General features: G+C 41.9%; 1 protein-coding gene across 2 annotated transcripts in view; it reads right to left on the reverse strand.

Moving 5' to 3' along the window:
• Positions 1-17,455, reverse strand: part of LOC311133922 (rho guanine nucleotide exchange factor 3-like) — a 117,824-nt gene that overhangs the window by 53,198 nt on the left and 47,171 nt on the right. Inside the window, exons 1-2 of one of the 2 annotated variants that reach the window (XM_084167541.1) lie at positions 17,197-17,233; positions 13,796-13,858 (exon numbers count right to left, since the gene is read on the reverse strand). In XM_084167541.1, the coding sequence (XP_084023667.1) occupies positions 13,796-13,858; positions 17,197-17,229 (96 nt within the window). In that variant the 5' untranslated portion in view covers positions 17,230-17,233. Of the gene's footprint in view, positions 1-13,795; positions 13,859-17,196; positions 17,234-17,455 lie in introns of those variants that run through there. The other variant, XM_084167540.1, reaches the window with a different exon arrangement.

The following is a 17,455-nucleotide window of genomic DNA, read 5'->3' on the forward strand; positions in this document are numbered from 1 at the left end:
CAGGTTGGAGAAGTCGGACCTCTAGGATGATGCCGAGTTTCTCACTTGTAATTCCGAGTTGGATGGCCATTCAAAACAATTCTTCCAATTCTGAGCATGTTTTTTTCCCAAATTCCCAGTTGTCTTGCTCTTTTATACCTCAATGTCTTGAACACACCACAGTAACGGCTTCACATATGAACTGGAAAGGATCGTCTGCAGCCCCACCCACTGACATTTCCCTACGCCGGAGTGTTGTTGTTTTGGGCTAACGTTAGCTAAGTAGCTAGAATTTGGAACGACGTATATCAACTGAAGAGTCACCTGAAGCTTGAGAGGAATGGGAGATGGAGTAGGGGAATGCAGTGCTGAGGCAGAGGGCACATAATGAGTAAGACTGGCTACTACTCTGAACTGTGTGTGGTGAGCTTTCTGGCACGCACAGCTGCTGAGGCATCACCCAAGTGGGTGCCATACATTGTGAAGAAGAGGTCCAGTGGCTACACGACTCAGGCTGATTCACAGAGTAGCTAGCCCTCTACAAGATCGTCACCAGACTCCATCTTCATCAACCGTCTCCCTGACCACCTTCCTATGATCAAACCATGAACTGTCCCTCTCCATCTTTGGAGGATGCATGCACTCAGACTTGGCCTCTATTGGTTGACCTAGCCAACTAAAGCTTGGCTACTCATGCTATATTGATTGTTTTTTTTTTGCTTTTGGTGCGCTTTGACATTGTTATGAAAAGCGCTATAGAAATGTAATCAATTATTATTATACCACAGATGGTTTATTTAGTTTAGTAGAGCAAAAAAGCTCAGAAGAAGGCCAAGTGATACTACCAAGAGTAGTGTACAGGTTTCCTTTTTCTTTCAACGTATCTAATTTTTACCATGCACTTGCAACAAGATAGCTCAGATGTGCGAGTGCATTTTTTTAATGTTGAAATGTTGAAAGTAAAACACAACAACAATAGATGTACCGGTATTACATTTTCTTTTTTATAACAAACAAGAATCGACTTTGGGTTTAAAAAAAGGACTTAACCAAAAACAGTATAAAATGAATAAATGTATAGCTATAAATACAATACTGCACATACAAAACACATAAAACTACTTTCTAACATGTACGCTACCGGTCAACATTTTAGAACACCTACTCTTTCAAGGGTTTTTCTTTATTTGTACTATTTTCTACATTGTAGAATAATAGTGAAGTCATTAGAACTATAAAATAACACATATGGAATCATGTAGTAACCAAAAAAGTGTTAAACAAATCAAAATATATTTTATATTTGAGATTCTTCAAATAGCCATCCTTTGCCTTGATGACAGCTTTGCACACTCTTAGCATTCTCTCAACCAGCTTCACCTGTAATGCTTTTCCAACAGTCTTGAAGGAGTTCCCACATATGCTGAGCACTTGTTTGCTGCTTTTCCTTCACTCTGCCGTCCGACTCATCCCAAACCATCTCAATTTGGTTAAGGTCGGGGGATTGTGGAGGCCAGGTCATCTGATGCAGCACTCCATTACTCTCCTTCTTGGTAAAATAGCCCTTACACAGCCTGGAGGTGTGTTGGGTCATTGTCCTGTTGAAAAACAAATGATAGTCCCACTAAGCCCAAACAAGATGGGATGGCGGATCGCTGCAGAATGCTGTGGTAGCCATGCTGGTTAAGTGTGCCTTGAATTCTAAATAAATCACAGACAGTGTCACCAGCAAAGCACCTCCACACCTCCACACCTCCTCCTCCATGCTTTACGGTGGGAAATACACATGCGGAGATCATCCGTTCAGCCACACCGCGTCTCACAAAGCCACGGCGGTTGGAACCAAAAATCTCCAATTTGGACTCCAGACCAAAGAACAAATTTCCACCGGTTTAATGTCCATTGCTCGTGTTTTTTGACCCAAGCAAGTCTCTTCTTATTATTGGTGTCCTTTAGTAGTGGTTTCTTTGCAGCAATTCGACCATGAAGGCCTGATTCACGCAGTCTCCTCTGAACAGTTGATGTTGAGATGTGAGTGACAGGTGACAGCTACCTCTCCAGCTCACACTCCTTCACATAGATCCTGAAAAGACATAATATGTACAACATTAACCAAAACATGAGCAAAGTAGAGTGTGTGAACTTTCTGTAGATAGCTAGACTGCCACATACTTTATAAAATTGGAGTGCCAAGGTGAAACAGTAAGGAGTGCAGCTTACCATTACTTTCACCATAACAGGTTATGCGCAATGAAACTATCAAGACCCATTCAGGCTGTAACCGTTCAGGTAGAAACTTGCATAGCAGGGGCCTCCAGAGTGGCGCAGCGGTCTAAGGCACTGCGGTGCTTGAGGCATCACTACAGATCCGTGTTTGATCCCGGGCTGTGTCACAGTCGGCCGCAACTGGGAGACCCATGAGGTAACGCACCATTGGCCCAGCGTCGTCCGGGTTAGGGGAGGGTTTGGCCGGCTGGGATGTCCTTGTTCTATCGCGCTCTAGCGACTCCTGTGTGCGGGCCGGGCGCATGCACGCTGACACGGTCGGCAGTTTTACAGTGTTTCCTCCGACACATTGGTGTGGCTGGCTTCCGGGTTAAGCGAGCAGTGTGTCAAGAAGCAGTGCGGCTTGGCAGGGTCGTGTTTCGGAGGACGCATGGCTCTCGACTTTCGCCTCTCCTGAGTCAGTACGGGAGTTGCAGCGATGGGACAAGACTGTAACTACCAATTGGGGAGAAAAAGGGCTAAAAAAAATGTATAGCATGAACATTACAATCAGCTCATCACAGATAAAACGACGTGACAAAGAACTACAAGAAAAGAGAAGTGTTGGGACCAGCACCGCTGTGGAAAATAGGAATGTAAGCTACCACATGACAAAACCTTTTGTCGCATCATTTTCTCCTGCTGTATTTGCCACTGAATTAAATGCCTTGTATAGTCATCAAACCCTGCAATAGTTTGAACACAAGCCATGGTATTTACAACAAGTAGCTAGCTAGCTAACTATGCTAATGTTAAATATGAGGTTGTCGTTCAACAGCAAGTACCGTTAACCCTGTAGCTAACATTACTGTTTGAACGGTTATAACTTCTAGTCCTACCAGGGGTGAAAGTAAGGTGGTACGGAATCCCGGCAAAATAAATAGTGGAGGTACGCCATACCGGTAAAACATGAGCCTATCTGGTCTTCTAGTGCGTTGGGTACAGAGAATAAAAGGAGCAGATTTCCGGGTGTTGTAGAATAGATTCAGGGCATTATGTACAGACAAGGATATGGAAGGATATGAGTACAGTGGAGGTAAACCTAAGCGTTGGGTAACGATGAAAGAGATAGCATCACTGGAGGCACCGATTGAGTCGGTCTCCACGTGTGTGGGGGGTGGGACAAAGGAGCTATCTGAGGCAGGTTGAGCTGGACTGGGGGCTCTACAGTGAAATAGTACAATAAGAAATAACCGAAACAGCAATAAGCAAGGCATATTGACATGTGAGAGAGGTATAAAGCAATCACAGGTGTTATTCGAGAGAGCTAAGACAACAGCTGGTATGGCGACAAAGTTTGGGCTGAGGCTAAACATAAACAGGATGCGGTACCGTATAAAGGAACAGTCCAGTAGGCATCAGCTGTATAGCTGAGTTATCATAAGGTCCGGTGAACAGCAATAGGAGAGTTCGGAGGTAGTTCGGGGGCTGCTACAGCACTGGCGAGCAAGATGCCCGGCTTGTGTGTACTAGCGGGCCGGGGCTAGCAGATGGATCTTCGTGGTCGACGTCGTAACGGGAAGCCTATTGAAACCACATCAGACAATTTCGCCGGCAGACCAGACCGGCAGACCAGTCGTGTTGGATTGGCGGGGCTCCGTGTCAACACTAGGAGGTCCCGTCCGGTTGACAGAGAGGTAGATAGCCGGGAGATGGGCCTGGCTCGAGGCTAGCTCAAGGCTAACTGGTGCTTGCTAAGGGGCAATGGTAATTAGCCAACGACAACAGCCATTCGGTTGCCGCTAGCTAGTTGCGATGATCCGGCACTAGGGTCCAGTGATTCCGGCAGAATATCCGATATGCTCTGGGTCGATAGCACGCTGTGCAGACTGGTCGAAAAATTGTCCAGGCTAGAGCTAGAGCTGGCTGGTGGGTAGTGCAGGCCACGGACAATGGTTTAGACCACTAACAGTGGCTAATAGCAAGTAGCTAGCTAGCTGGCTACAACAGCCATTCGGTTGCAGCTAGCTAGTTGTGATGATCCGGTGTTAGAGGTCCAGTGATTCCGGCAGAAAATCCGATATGCTCTGGGTCGATAGCACGCTGTGCAGACTGGCCGACAAATTGTCCAGGCTACAGCTAGAGCTGGCTGATGGGTAGTGCAGGCCACGGACAATGGTGAAGACGCTAACGGTGGCTAATGGCAAGTAGCTAGCTAGCTGGCTACCACAGCCATTCGGTTGCAGCTAGACTAGTTTCAGCTTAAGGTTCTTGATAAAAGGTATAAAGAAATAATAGAATCCTTTCCACGTTGGGTGAGGCGGGTTGCAGGAAAGTATATTTAGTTAAAGAATGAAAAGTAAAAAAGTAAAATTTAGAAATATATACAAAATAGACAAAAAACAAAAAAACTGGCTATTTACAGGAGGACAAGACAGAAAACACGACCGCACTGCTATGCCATCTTGGATCAGACAAAACGTTAAGATGAAATAGTTGTGATCATTTTAAGGAGAACAAAAACTACTTACATTTGAACACCACCGCAGAAGCTACGCTATTCGCCATCTTCCAAATTGTTTTGTTGTTTACTTGAACAGATCTAGTAATCAAAACTCGCAGCCCCCCTCTTCCAAAGCACTATGGCTGTGAAATTCCCGAAAAGTGTGCAGCGAATGCTACTAGATGAAAAGCCGGCATGATTATAATATACTGGCATTTAAAGCATACTCAATTTTGAAAATTCACATACTATAAAACTTTATATTTTCGCATACTGAGAATGCATCATGTGCGATTGCGTTGTTTTCCGCTATTTGTTGACTTTGGTAGCGCATCCCCCAAAGCCAAAATAAGTATGACATGCGGGCATTTAAAGTATCCTTGATTTTCAAAATGTCAAATACTATAAAACCTTTTGCATACTCAAACAGCCTACTATTAAAGAGGCAAGTATGGGTATTCCGACACGGCCAGTTTATCAGAAAGATTACTATTACATTTACATTTGACATTTTAGTCATTTAGCAGACGTTCTTATCCAGAGCGACTTACAGTTAGTGAGTGCATACATTTTTCATACTGGCCCCCCGTGGGAAATGAACCCACAACCCTGGCGTTGCAAGCGCCATGCTCTACCAACTGAGCTACATATATCATACATATATATTTTTAGAAGAGAAACTCTTAAGCTTCTCATACAGCATGTCACATGCACTTACTGTATCTTTTTCAAGACTTCATCATTGGCAGTGTACAATATAAAAATAAAAATAAACATGTGGGCATCACACAACAGAACCCTTAAACTGTAACGACACTCTTGGTAAAGGTTGCACTAAAATTACTGTGTGCAAATCACGCCTCCAAATATTCGAATGAGCCCCTGCCTGTAGCTGGGCTTGGTGGCAGCTAGCCCAGGGTTTCCCAAAGACCCCCCTGGGTGCACGTTTTGGTTTTTATCCTAGCACTACACAGCTGATTCAAATACCCAAAGCTGATTTGGTTATTTGAAACAGCTGGGGGGAGGGGGGGACCGACTTTGGGAAACCCTGGGCTAGCCCATGACGGGCTTGGTGTGGGCTAGCCTGTGTTGGGCTTGTTGTAGGCTAACCCGTGTCGGATTATGTGGGCTTGGTGTGGGCTAGCCCGTGCCCACTTTGCCACCGAAATACCCACATGGGGCAAATGGGTTCATGTTTGCTGGGTATGTTATGCAACACAGGACAGCGGGGCATTTATGATCCTTAAGTGTTTAACTTTTGGCTATTATAGACTATTGTGAAGGTGAAACTGGCCCTTGGCCCTCAAAGTGAAAACCTACATACACAGTTATAGGCTATTTGCTAAAGGCTACTGTGGATGTGGAAGGTCGGGTTGAGTCTTTGGCTCTCAACATCAAATCTAGGACTGACCCCATTTTGTCAACTGGTCGATTGTTTGGACGATAGGCTGTTGGTCGCCCGAGATGTCTTTGTTACTTATCGGTGCCACAAGTCACGTAAACACCCGTTTATGGGTCAAATGAACCTCAATTTCCCGCTTTCTCAAGTTTGTTCCAATAGCCGAGCAAAAACGAGATTTGAAAGTATGGTAGCACAAGACTAGGGTCAATTTAACTACAGAGTTTTTCAATTGTCCTCAAAGAGTGGATGAATGCTCATGTTGAACCCTGTCAAAAAAAGTGTAGTCCAGAATTACATACGTTTATTTATTTAACCTTTATTTAACTAGGCTAGTCAGTTAAGAACAACTTTGTATGTACAATGACGGCCTGGAGTGTGGAGATTTATAGAGCCATGAGTCCTACAATGCCTTGCAAAATTATTCATCTCCCTTGGCGTTTTTCCTATTTTGTTGCATTACAACCTGTAATTTAAATGGATTTTTATTTGGATTTCATTTGATGGACATACACAAAATAGTCCAAATTGGTTGAGGTGAAAAAAATTACGGAAAAGTGGTGCGTGCATATGTATTCACCCCCTTTGCTATGAAGCCCCTAAATAAGATCTGGTGCAACCTATTATCTTCAGAAGTTACATAATTAGTTAAATAAAGTCCACCTGTGTGCAATCTAAGTGTCACATGATCTATCACATGATCTCAGTATATATACACCTGTTCTGAAAGGCCCCAGAGTCTGCAACACCACTAAGCAAGGGGCACCACCAAGCAAGCGGCACCATGAAGACCAAGGAGCTCTCCAAATAGGTCAGGGACAAAGTTGTGGAGAAGTACAGATCAGGGTTGGGTTATAAAAAAATATCAGAAACTTTGAACATCCCACGGAGCACCATTAAATCCATTATAAAAAAGAGATGCCAAGAGATGCCAAGAGAGGGCCGCCCACCAAAACTCATGGACCAGGCAAGGAAGGCATTAATCAGAGAGGCAACAAAGAGACCAAAGATAACCCTGAAGGAGCTGCAAAGCTCCACAGCGGAGATTGGAGTATCTGTCTATAGGACCACTTTAAGCCGTACACTCCACAGAGTTGGGCTTTACGGAAGAGTGGCCAGAAAAAAGCCATTGCTTAAAGAAAAAAATAAGCAAACACGTTTGGTGTTTGCCAAAAGGCATGTGGGAGACTCCCCAAACATATTGAAGAAGGTACTCTGGTCAGATAAGACTAAAATTTAGCTTTTTGGCCATCAATGAAAACCATGTGTCTGGCGCAAACCCAACACCTCTCATCACCCCGAGAACAACATCCCCACAGTGAAGCATGGTGGTGGCAGCATCATGCTGTGGGGATGTTTTTCACGGGAGGGACTGGGAAACTGGTCAGAATTGAAGGAATGATGGATGGCGCTAAATACAGGGAAATTCTTGATGGAAACCTGTTTCAGTTTTCCAGAGATTTGAGACTGGGACGGAGGTCCACCTTCCAGCTGGACAATGACCCTAAGCATACTGCTAAAGCAACACTTGAGTGGTTTAAGGGGAAAAAATGTTATGTCTTGGAATGGCCTAGTCAAAGCCCAGACCTCAATCCAATTGAGAATCTGTGGTATGACTTAAAGATTGCTGTACACCAGCGGAACCCATCCAACTTGAAGGAGCTGGAGCAGTTTTGCCTTGAAAAATCCCAGTGGCTAGAATAGTTATGCACGCTCAAGTTTTCTGTTTTTTTGTCTTATTTCTTGTTTGTTTCACAATAAAAAATATTTTGCATCTTCAAAGTGGTAGGCATGTTGTGTAAATCAAATGATACAAACCCCCCAAAAAATCCATTTTAATTCCTGGTTGTAAGGCAACAAAATAGGAAAAATGCCAAGGGGGGTGAATACTTTCGCACGTGGATTTACTCTTGAGTCACTTGATATCAATCAATAGGTTATTTTTCTCATCAGAAGGAGCAAGGGGAGAAACAATACCATTAGCCTCCTTTTCCAGTGGTCCATGCCAGCAGCGGGGTATGAGGCCGGCCATTGTGTGAGCCAGCCAGTCAGTCAGTCAGTCACCCTGCTGAACACATGCCAAGCAGGCATGTGACACCACCTTTCCGCCTACCCCTGGCTCTAGCCCTGCCCTGGCTCTACAGTCACTCTGCGTGCCCTGGACTTCAGTCAAACTAACACTGGGCCTACAGATTACAGTACACAGGACCTGGCCTGGCTGTAAATTCTAAAATAATAGTTTAGTATTGGTATAGTAGGTACTGTGTGTAGCTTTTAATACAATGGACATGTTGACTAGAGTACTGAAAACAGCACAAGTTTGACTATCTATAGCTGATGATAATAACACATTTAAGAGTTTACAAGATAATCCGAAATTCTATTAGAAACAGTTTGTCTCTAAAATAAACAATTTATTCCATGGAGAAATGTTTTCCTATTTCTGTCTGAGTTAACACCCTTGAATCATTAGAATTGAAAGGGAGAAGTGCTGTTTTAAAAACAATGATCGGACGGTACTCATCACAATGCTCTGCATTTAAACACCACAGTTCCACCTCACATCTGACCTCATTGTGTCAGTAAAACATCCCCATCTGTCTTACCCAGCTCTGGACCAGTCAATCAACTGACACCCCACCCAGAGACACTCACATCTTCCATTATCACCCAGACCTTAACTATTCTCTACCTGCTGCCTCAACACTTAAAATCCTAAGTAGCAAAACACCTTGAACCAGATTCCACAGCTTGGTTTTGTGTTAGGACATGTTCAATGTACTCTGTGGAAACCGCCAACAGCCCAACAGAAGTTCAAGGCATATAATTTATCACTGATGCTTTGGAAGCATTTTCCTGACACCACCCAAAGCTATATTGTTTTCTGACTGTGCTGCTGTCTGAGATGGAAAGACAAGGCTTCTTCAGTCTGGGGTTTAAAAGTACAGCCTTTTGATCTTCTTATTGTGGTTTTTATGCTGTTAGCTAAGTAGAGTTCTCTTACTTCTAAGAATTTGAAAATGGCTGCCAATGAATGTCCACATCAACACAAGCAACCAAAGAGCTAACAGCATTGTATGGTACTTCAGTATTGTACACAGCAAATTCTCGTGTAATTTAGCACTGAGAGTATTAAATCAACACAAAGTTAAATTAACACACTGCTTATTGTAAAGCCTTATTCAAATATTTCCCAGAGTGCCTTGCCTTTCGAGTAAATTGTAAAGTTACCACCCATGACTGTATTTGTTAGTGACATAATCCAGGTTTCCAGTCAACCTTTTATATGTGAGTGAAGTAGATGTCAAAAAAATAAAAATAAAATAATAATAATAATAATAATAATAATAATAATGTCATGACATGACAGGCCTGATGGAAACAGCAAATCTGTCTGGAAACTTTCCAAATGTAGACAAAACAAAATATGCTAGACAAGGTGGGATCTTTTTGTGTCTGTAAAATTAATAATGTGAGAAATGGAGGTGGAAATGCCTTTATGAGCAAATATTGATATAATAACTATCATATCGAAGTAAACTTGGAGTCAAGTCATGATATGTTGTGTGGTCCTCCCACTACGACTCGGGAAAGCATGCAGTTTATTAAGCTACAGATGAAATAAGTTATGATGAACTTCACAAGGTGGTGAAAGTGCACAGTGATTACATTTATGCTCGTTTTCAATAAATATCAAGGGTCTTATTCTGGCGACATGATGATCGATGCTTGGCTGCCGTTTGACAAATTTGGTCCATAATAATCTCATAATTGTAGGCTATAACCGCACTGTATCTGTAAGCTGTTGGCTAGAGTGATGCTCTAACGCAAAACATTTTTTGTGACAAAACCATCAGTAGAGTTAAATGCGATGGAAACCCATTTAACCTGTATTTTTAATTCAGTACATGGAAATGTAACTGCAAAAGTTACTTTTATGTGCACTATGTCATCACGCACAGCCTTTTATCAGCAACAAGTCAATTTGATGGAAACATCTCTGGTGGGAAAATGTGCATATTGTTTCTATGCGGATTTTAGGATATTCACATGAAAATCTGTTGCCAGTTGGATGGAAACCTCGCTAGTGACATGTTGCATTTATCCATTTCCGGTCCTATGGACTTCACCAAGTGAGATCCTAAGTGAATATGTTAACATAAAAAAAATGCATTATTTAACAAAATACCAAACGTATTCCATAAGGCCTTATTTTGAGAGCCTATTATTACCGTAATAAAGGGGCCTGAAACACATACATGTATCACTTTGAACCAAAACTACCCCATCATTATCATATTTCCCAGCATTCTCTTTTGCAGGTTTTTTTTTTTTATTGTTTGTTTCAATATCTATGTTTGTGCATTGATCAATTGATTAATCTTATTACACAAAAATAAATAACATACATTTTTCTAATCAAATCCAATCAGTTAGTAAGATTTTTTGCACAAGTTACTGAAATGTTTGTTCCAGTTTAAATGCCTTAGGTACTCTCCTCACAATGTTCCTAAACCTGGTAGTCATTCTGAATGCAAGTTGCAGGTGAATAAAACACTTTTGGATATCCTAACTCTGGCTGAATACCAAATAGGAATTACACATCACTTTACAAGCCAGCATAGTGTGACTTGCGGGCCTGATGTGGCCTGTAAACCATGAGTTTTAGACCATGTTATTACACTCTCAGAAAAACCTATTTAGATTTGTTCCTAAAGGGGTATGGTCATCCATTGTACCTTTAGTTATAAGTGCATAATTGTAACCCAGTTCATACCTCAGGCCACATCAGTAGGGTTGCAAAATTCCAGTGACATTCCCCAAATCCCCAGATTTTCCCCAAATTCTGGTTGAAGGATTTCAGAATTCCTGCTTCCGTTTCCAGGAAACTTCAAACCAGGATATCTGGAACACCTAGGAATTTTGGGAAAGTTGAATTTACAACCCTACCTGCAAGTCACATTATGCTGTCTTGCAAAGTGATGTGTAATTCCTATTGGAATTCAGCCAGAGTTAGGATATCCAACAGTTGGAATTTTGATCCACCTGCAACCTGCATTCAGAATTAGAGAGCGACCGATAATCTGCCGAGCCGATATATCGGGCCGATATTGGCCTTTCCTAGTCTATCGGCTATTGGTTCTTCTCTATCGGCTCTACGTAGCAAAGCTCCTGCTGTCAGCCACCACTCACCGCCTGAGCACTGCACAATGCTGAGGAATGTCTAGCTGGGAAAATCATCAGAAGCAAGCAGCAAGATAGCTCATTCTCCAACAGAAAGGTGCAGTATTGAGAAATTGATTAATTGACACAGTGGCCAAAATCGAACTCCTGTTGTAAATATTAGTTTAGTTAATTCACTAATAAGAAGGCTAGTGTCGACGTGCTCGGACATGCATGCAATAAGCAAGCTAGCTAAGCAGATAGCTTTGTGACCTGTTGGCAAAGATTACAATAACTAATCCTTTCATCTGTGGTGTTAGCTAGCTAGATAGACATGGTGCTAAGATATCAGATAGGAGTTAATAGTCCTGCTTGTTTATGGACCAAGAAAGCAGAAGATCAGTGTTGGTGTGTGCGTTCACACTTCTCAAACTATGGGCAGATTTGAGTCATTCAGACAGAACTCGCATCGTCGTTTTATCTTTTTCCTACCCTCACTCTTGTTGTTATTAGGCACATTCATGGCTTGGTAGCAAATGTCATCGCCATTGATCTAGTTCTCATAGTAGCATTAAACAACACCAAGTGATATGAGAGATTGAGAGAGATGTGAAAAGGGTTACAGCCTCGCTCTATCCAATCGTAGCAGTAGGATCAAGTTTCAACCCACCCATTTCTTGACAGATAGCTGAACTAGGCAATTGAGTTGTTTCGAATTTTGTCCTGGCAACTGAGTTGTTTTTCGAGACGCTTCCTGACAGCTGAATATATTTTTTTTTCCTTATATGATGTCCTTCCATACAGGGGTGACATGCTGGAGTGATGCTTCTATGCAAATGTTGTTGATCAGTAGACTAATGTATGTCCCAAATGGAAGGCAAACAGATTGTTTGTCATCAGTAGCACCATAGACTCCACTGATCAGGCAAAACAAACTCAATAACACAATGCATGCGCACACTCCTATTGAATATGTATTCACCTGTATTGTGAGTAGGTCTATGCCATCTTAATTTACCCAGTTTATCAAGAAATGTATCATTAAAATACAATTATTACCATTATGTTGTTATGTAGTTAGATTGGTAAAGTAAAATGTACTGTTTGATTTTAAAATGTATGCATTAATGGATACATGGCTGTCTCTGGGAAATTTTGTCATCAACATTTTCTAATTTAATGATATTGAATATTGGCCTAAAATATTGGCCATCGGCCTCCTTGACCCCCAAAAATCAGTATCGGCATCAGCCCTAAAAAAAAATCCAGATCGGTCGTTCTCTATTCAGAATGAGTGCCAAGGTTATGAACATTATGATGACTACCTTAAACTGGAACAAACATTTCAGAAACGGGTGCAGAAAATCTAACTAACTAATTGGATTAATCAATCAGTGTACATGCACAAACATAGATATTGAAACAAACCATTCTAAAAAAATCTACCTGCAATAGAGCATGCTGGGAAATATGATAATGATGGGCGTGGTTTTGATTCAAAGTGATGTTTATGAGTTTCAGGCCCCTGAAATAGGGTAAAACTAGGCCCTCAAAATAAGGCTTTGTGAAATATGTATGGTATTGTGTTAAATAATGTATTTTTTTCATGATAACATATTCACTTAAGATCTCACTTGGTTCATAGGACCGAAAATTTATGAATGCAACAACCAAGTCTCTGTCACAAACAAATACAGTCATTGGTAGTAACTATACAATTTACTTGAAAGGCATCGCAACTAAGCAGTGTGTTAATTTAACACTGTTCCGGTGTCTTTCAGTATTCATTGTTTCTTTTAACACTGGAGAATTTGCTGTGTAGCATTGTAAGGTACTTCAGGACAAGACACACGCACGGTAGTTCAGCATTCAGTGGTTCATACACAGCATTCATACACACAGGCCCAACAAAGGAGAACAAAATAGTGAAATAAATATCCAACTATTACTGCTGCTATTTACTAGTCTCCCTAGACAGACAGGTTGCCTCCCTCAATGTACCATAGGACTGGGAATGCCAAGACTAGCTATTTACTAAAGCATCTTCGTAGCACGGACCTTAGGAGATAGAAATAAGCCTGGAATTGGCCTGACCTTTAGGGAAGCAGAGAGTCTCGTAATGCAAGTTGTTGTCTGTATCACACAGCCCATAGAGAGAGAGATAGAGAAAGAGAGAGAGGGGAGGGGGTCGAGAGAGAGACAGAGTGTTCTCCCCCTGATCAGTGTTGTTCAATCATCCTTTTTGCAGGTTCCTCAATTATCACCAATTTTCAATATCACTTATTGGTAAGAGGAGGAGCGAGGGTAGGGGGGTTACCGTGCGAAGGTTAAAAACAGACAGAAAAAAAAACAGAGTCATAAGTCAAAGATGGACGCTAAGATGGTCGTTACAAGTTCATGTCCGAGGCTTTAGGAACAGCGGGTGGGGAGAGGGGTAGAAAGTGAGAGAAAGAGATACAGAGATAGCGATAATGACAGAGAAAGGGAGAGGATGAGGATAAAGGGGCAAAGGAAAAGCCAGTATTCTGAGAATGAGCTGTACTCACGTTGATGTCCAGGCTGCACAGGCTGAGAGAGTCCACATCCCTCCTCCTCTGTTTCCTCTTCTTCTGCAAACACACAACAACAACAACAACACAAAGGGTGAGTTTTTATAGAGAACATGGAAGTAAGGTAACGTGAGGAACTGAATAAAAGTAATTTACTGGCACACACTCAACACTTTTGCTAAGCTACAGGTTGCCCTGTGAAAACCAAAAGAGGTTTCTAACCTCTAGGGTCTTTCCTGATTAATAAAGGTTAAATTAAGGTACAGGAGGGTATGAGGCCAGTAAAAAGAAAAGAGGGCTAGTCTCTTTGGAAATTTTGCATATTCAGATTAGGAGATTGGATAGGAATGAAATGCAAGTGCCTAAAGGCGTCCTCATGCTTCCCAGCCGAAACAGTTCGGAAGAGTTTGTGCGTATATTATGATGACATTTTGTGTTGTTTTGGACTTCGGTGAGGGTTTTCTTGGCTGTTCGGGCACACACACATTCTTTCTGGAGGCAAGCTGAAGTCGGTAGCCGAAGTCTTCTGGTCAACAGTAGGGATTCCTCAATAAAGTCTTTGTTGTCATTCAACGAGAGAGAACTAGTTTTCATGCAAATCTTTTCATTGAGAAATACTGCACCAAACATCTTAGTTAGATGTAAAATTGCACGACTAAGATCTCCTACGCATAAACGTTAAATTAATGACAGTTTTCTTGAGATATCTTAGATTAATTTATACTATTTTGAGGAAACGTATACTGGCTACGGCGTCTTAAAATGGACAAACAGTACTGTTGCCACTTTTTAAAACGTTTTTCAAGCTAAGGTATTTTAAGGGAGTATGCAAGCACACTTGTTCGGTTCACCTAGCCGATTTCGGCTAGCCGCCAGCCTAACTGAAGCATGCTGACGCATTTAGGCTAACATAAAAACAACATATAGTAAGCCAATCATTGGAGTACTTAATAGCTTTGGCTCGTCTCCAACAATTTAGTAGATAAACTAGGATGCTATATTTACAGGCCTAGCAGCAGGTAATCTAAATGGATTCCGTCCACTGTTTCCTTCTACTTGCCATTGTATTCTACACAAACTGTAGTGTGTTATTATTGTTGCCGTATAACAGTTTAATTCCCATGACAACAAGCATTCTCCTGCCTGGCTACCGGGAGGCTTCTCTGAGGTCAGGGAGAGGAGTTGAACAATGGGACATGGGAAGCAAAGAGATGTATTAGAGAGAGAGTTGTGTTGAATGCGTTATGTATACAGTATGAACTCAGGGCCTGTGTTAAAAATATCTCTTAGACTAGGAGTGCTGATCTAGGATCAGCTCCCCTGAGTCCCCTCTGTCCATATAATCGTATTCAGTATGATCCCCCCAAAAAATGAATAGGCAAACAAGAAGGCAAAATGTATCCTAAAACAGCAGTCCTACTCTTGGTGAATATGAGCCTAGAACAACTCTGAGATGAATCTGCATCTTTCTGAGGCCTGACTACTTGCTATATGGCGCAGATAGAAGTCCTTCTATAATGGAACACAACATTACACATAGCCTTCTAACAGCAGACCCGACACACACAAATCTTATGGAGCTGAACACAATAATGACACATCCTTCCTAAAACAGAACTCCCACAACACACTCCAATGGATCTTCCAGACTGAACAATGGGGCACGTGGAGCTCAACACAGAGAGATGTGTTGGTTGGAGTGTGTTTCCTATGGAACCCTTACGCAAAGGGCCTTGTTACACTTATGTTACATATGATGTAAACACTTTTCTCTAACGTATGTGAACTCAAAGAACTCTGAAGTCCAGATAAAGCTACATTCATTTCTCTGATCGCTGAAGACTAGCAAAGAAACTCATTCCAGAATTCATTTTTTTTGCTGATTGAATACAACATACAACAGACCCAAACAATTCTGGTTCTAAATGTAGGTTAAAGGAGACTGCTGAGGGGAGAATGGCTCATAATAATGGCCGGAAAAGAGCAAACGGAATGGCATCAAACACCTGGAAACCATGTGTTTGATGTATTTGAAACCATTCCACCTATTCCGCTCCACTCATTACCACGACCCCGTTCTCCCCAAATAAGGTGCCACCAACCTCCTGTGATGTAGGTCTATTTATTTTGCTCAGGAAATACACAGCGGATTAACAGGGAAGGACTGGTGCACATAGGCCTACTGTAGTTTCTGGAGTAAATGTTTTCCTGTAAACGGAATATTCTAGATCATCCTTTAACTATATTATTGAGCATTCAGAGAAAAACAACTGGTCAGTTAGACTGAAAATAAAATTAGTAATAGTTCATGGAAGAGAGGGTCACTGTCTTACTAATATATATGAAGGTTTGAATATCATCTGCATCAGAGATATTTCCTTATGATTAACATTTCCTGCTCATATTTTAAGTCAGAGCTCTGTATCTGATATTTACCTGTATGCAATCAAAGAGAGAGATATCTCTGCAGTTAGTTAGCTGAGAGACTTTCTGACATGGAGAATATGATGAATATGCAACAACACTTCCTGTGCTGAGTGACAGGCGAAAAGAGCCTTACTCCACAAACACACACACACACACACACACACACACACCCACATACAGGGCACTGAGTGCATGGGGACACAACAGATGGTGACTACTGTAGCTCTCTGTTTCACTATACAGATGTAGGATCTTAATTTGATCACCCTGTTGCAGGATAACTTTCTGCAATGCAGGAAATGTTAAACTTGTAGTGTATTTGAGGTTTAAAAAGGCTTCTGAAGTTTGTAATTTCCACTTACAAAAAATGTATCAACCCCTAAACACATTATCTTCCTGGTGTAACAAACTGGCTCAAATTAAGATCCTACGTCTTTACAGTGAAACTACCTCTGTTCCCTCCAGACCAGAGGATGTTGAGCAGACCTGTTTGTCTCACTGATATGTGACCGGTCTATCCTAAAAGGTAGTACGTATGTGATTGGATGATGCAACAACTAAAAAAGCCAAAAAGGTCAGCTAAAATTGCATAACCTACCAATAGAACACTGCAGAGTTCAAGATTGAATAAATAATTTATCATTTTGAGACATGCCTGTTTATGCATTCCCTTAGCTAAGGAGTATCATGTACTAACATTGCCTGACTATTGGCTTCCAACAAGTTATGCAATTCAACTACCGCTGACCTTATAATGCAGCCTGAAACAGTAACCTATTAAAGACATGGTAATTACATGCTCTGCTCTGATTCAAACATCAGGAGAACCATTTTGTCAGTGTTACCAGCGTTGGCAGACTACTGTAGGACAATAACTGTACTCAACATCAGAGCAGCTCTGGTAGGACTCTCTTACTATAAATATCTTTCAGAGCATGGTTGGTACATATAGGACCTCTCCTCTCACTCACCTTCTGATGCACAAATAGACAGCACCCCATCATGAGGGGCCCCTGAGCCGGTTTGCTCCCCAGAGTCACAAAGTCACGTCAACGCTTTCCACAGTAAGGGCCACTCTTAGCCCGGATCCAGCCCGCTCCTTAGATAGCCCGGGTCCCACACACTCTGATCCAGCTCCTCTGCTAGCACAGGACACAAGGTCTCACATCCATCTTGCTCTTCACACACAGGGTCCGTGCAGGTGTGTGTCTGTATCTGTATGTGTGTGTG

The sequence above is a fragment of the Coregonus lavaretus genome, assembly GCF_964263955.1.
Source record: "Coregonus lavaretus genome assembly, chromosome: 8".
NCBI lineage: Eukaryota > Metazoa > Chordata > Actinopteri > Salmoniformes > Salmonidae > Coregonus > Coregonus lavaretus.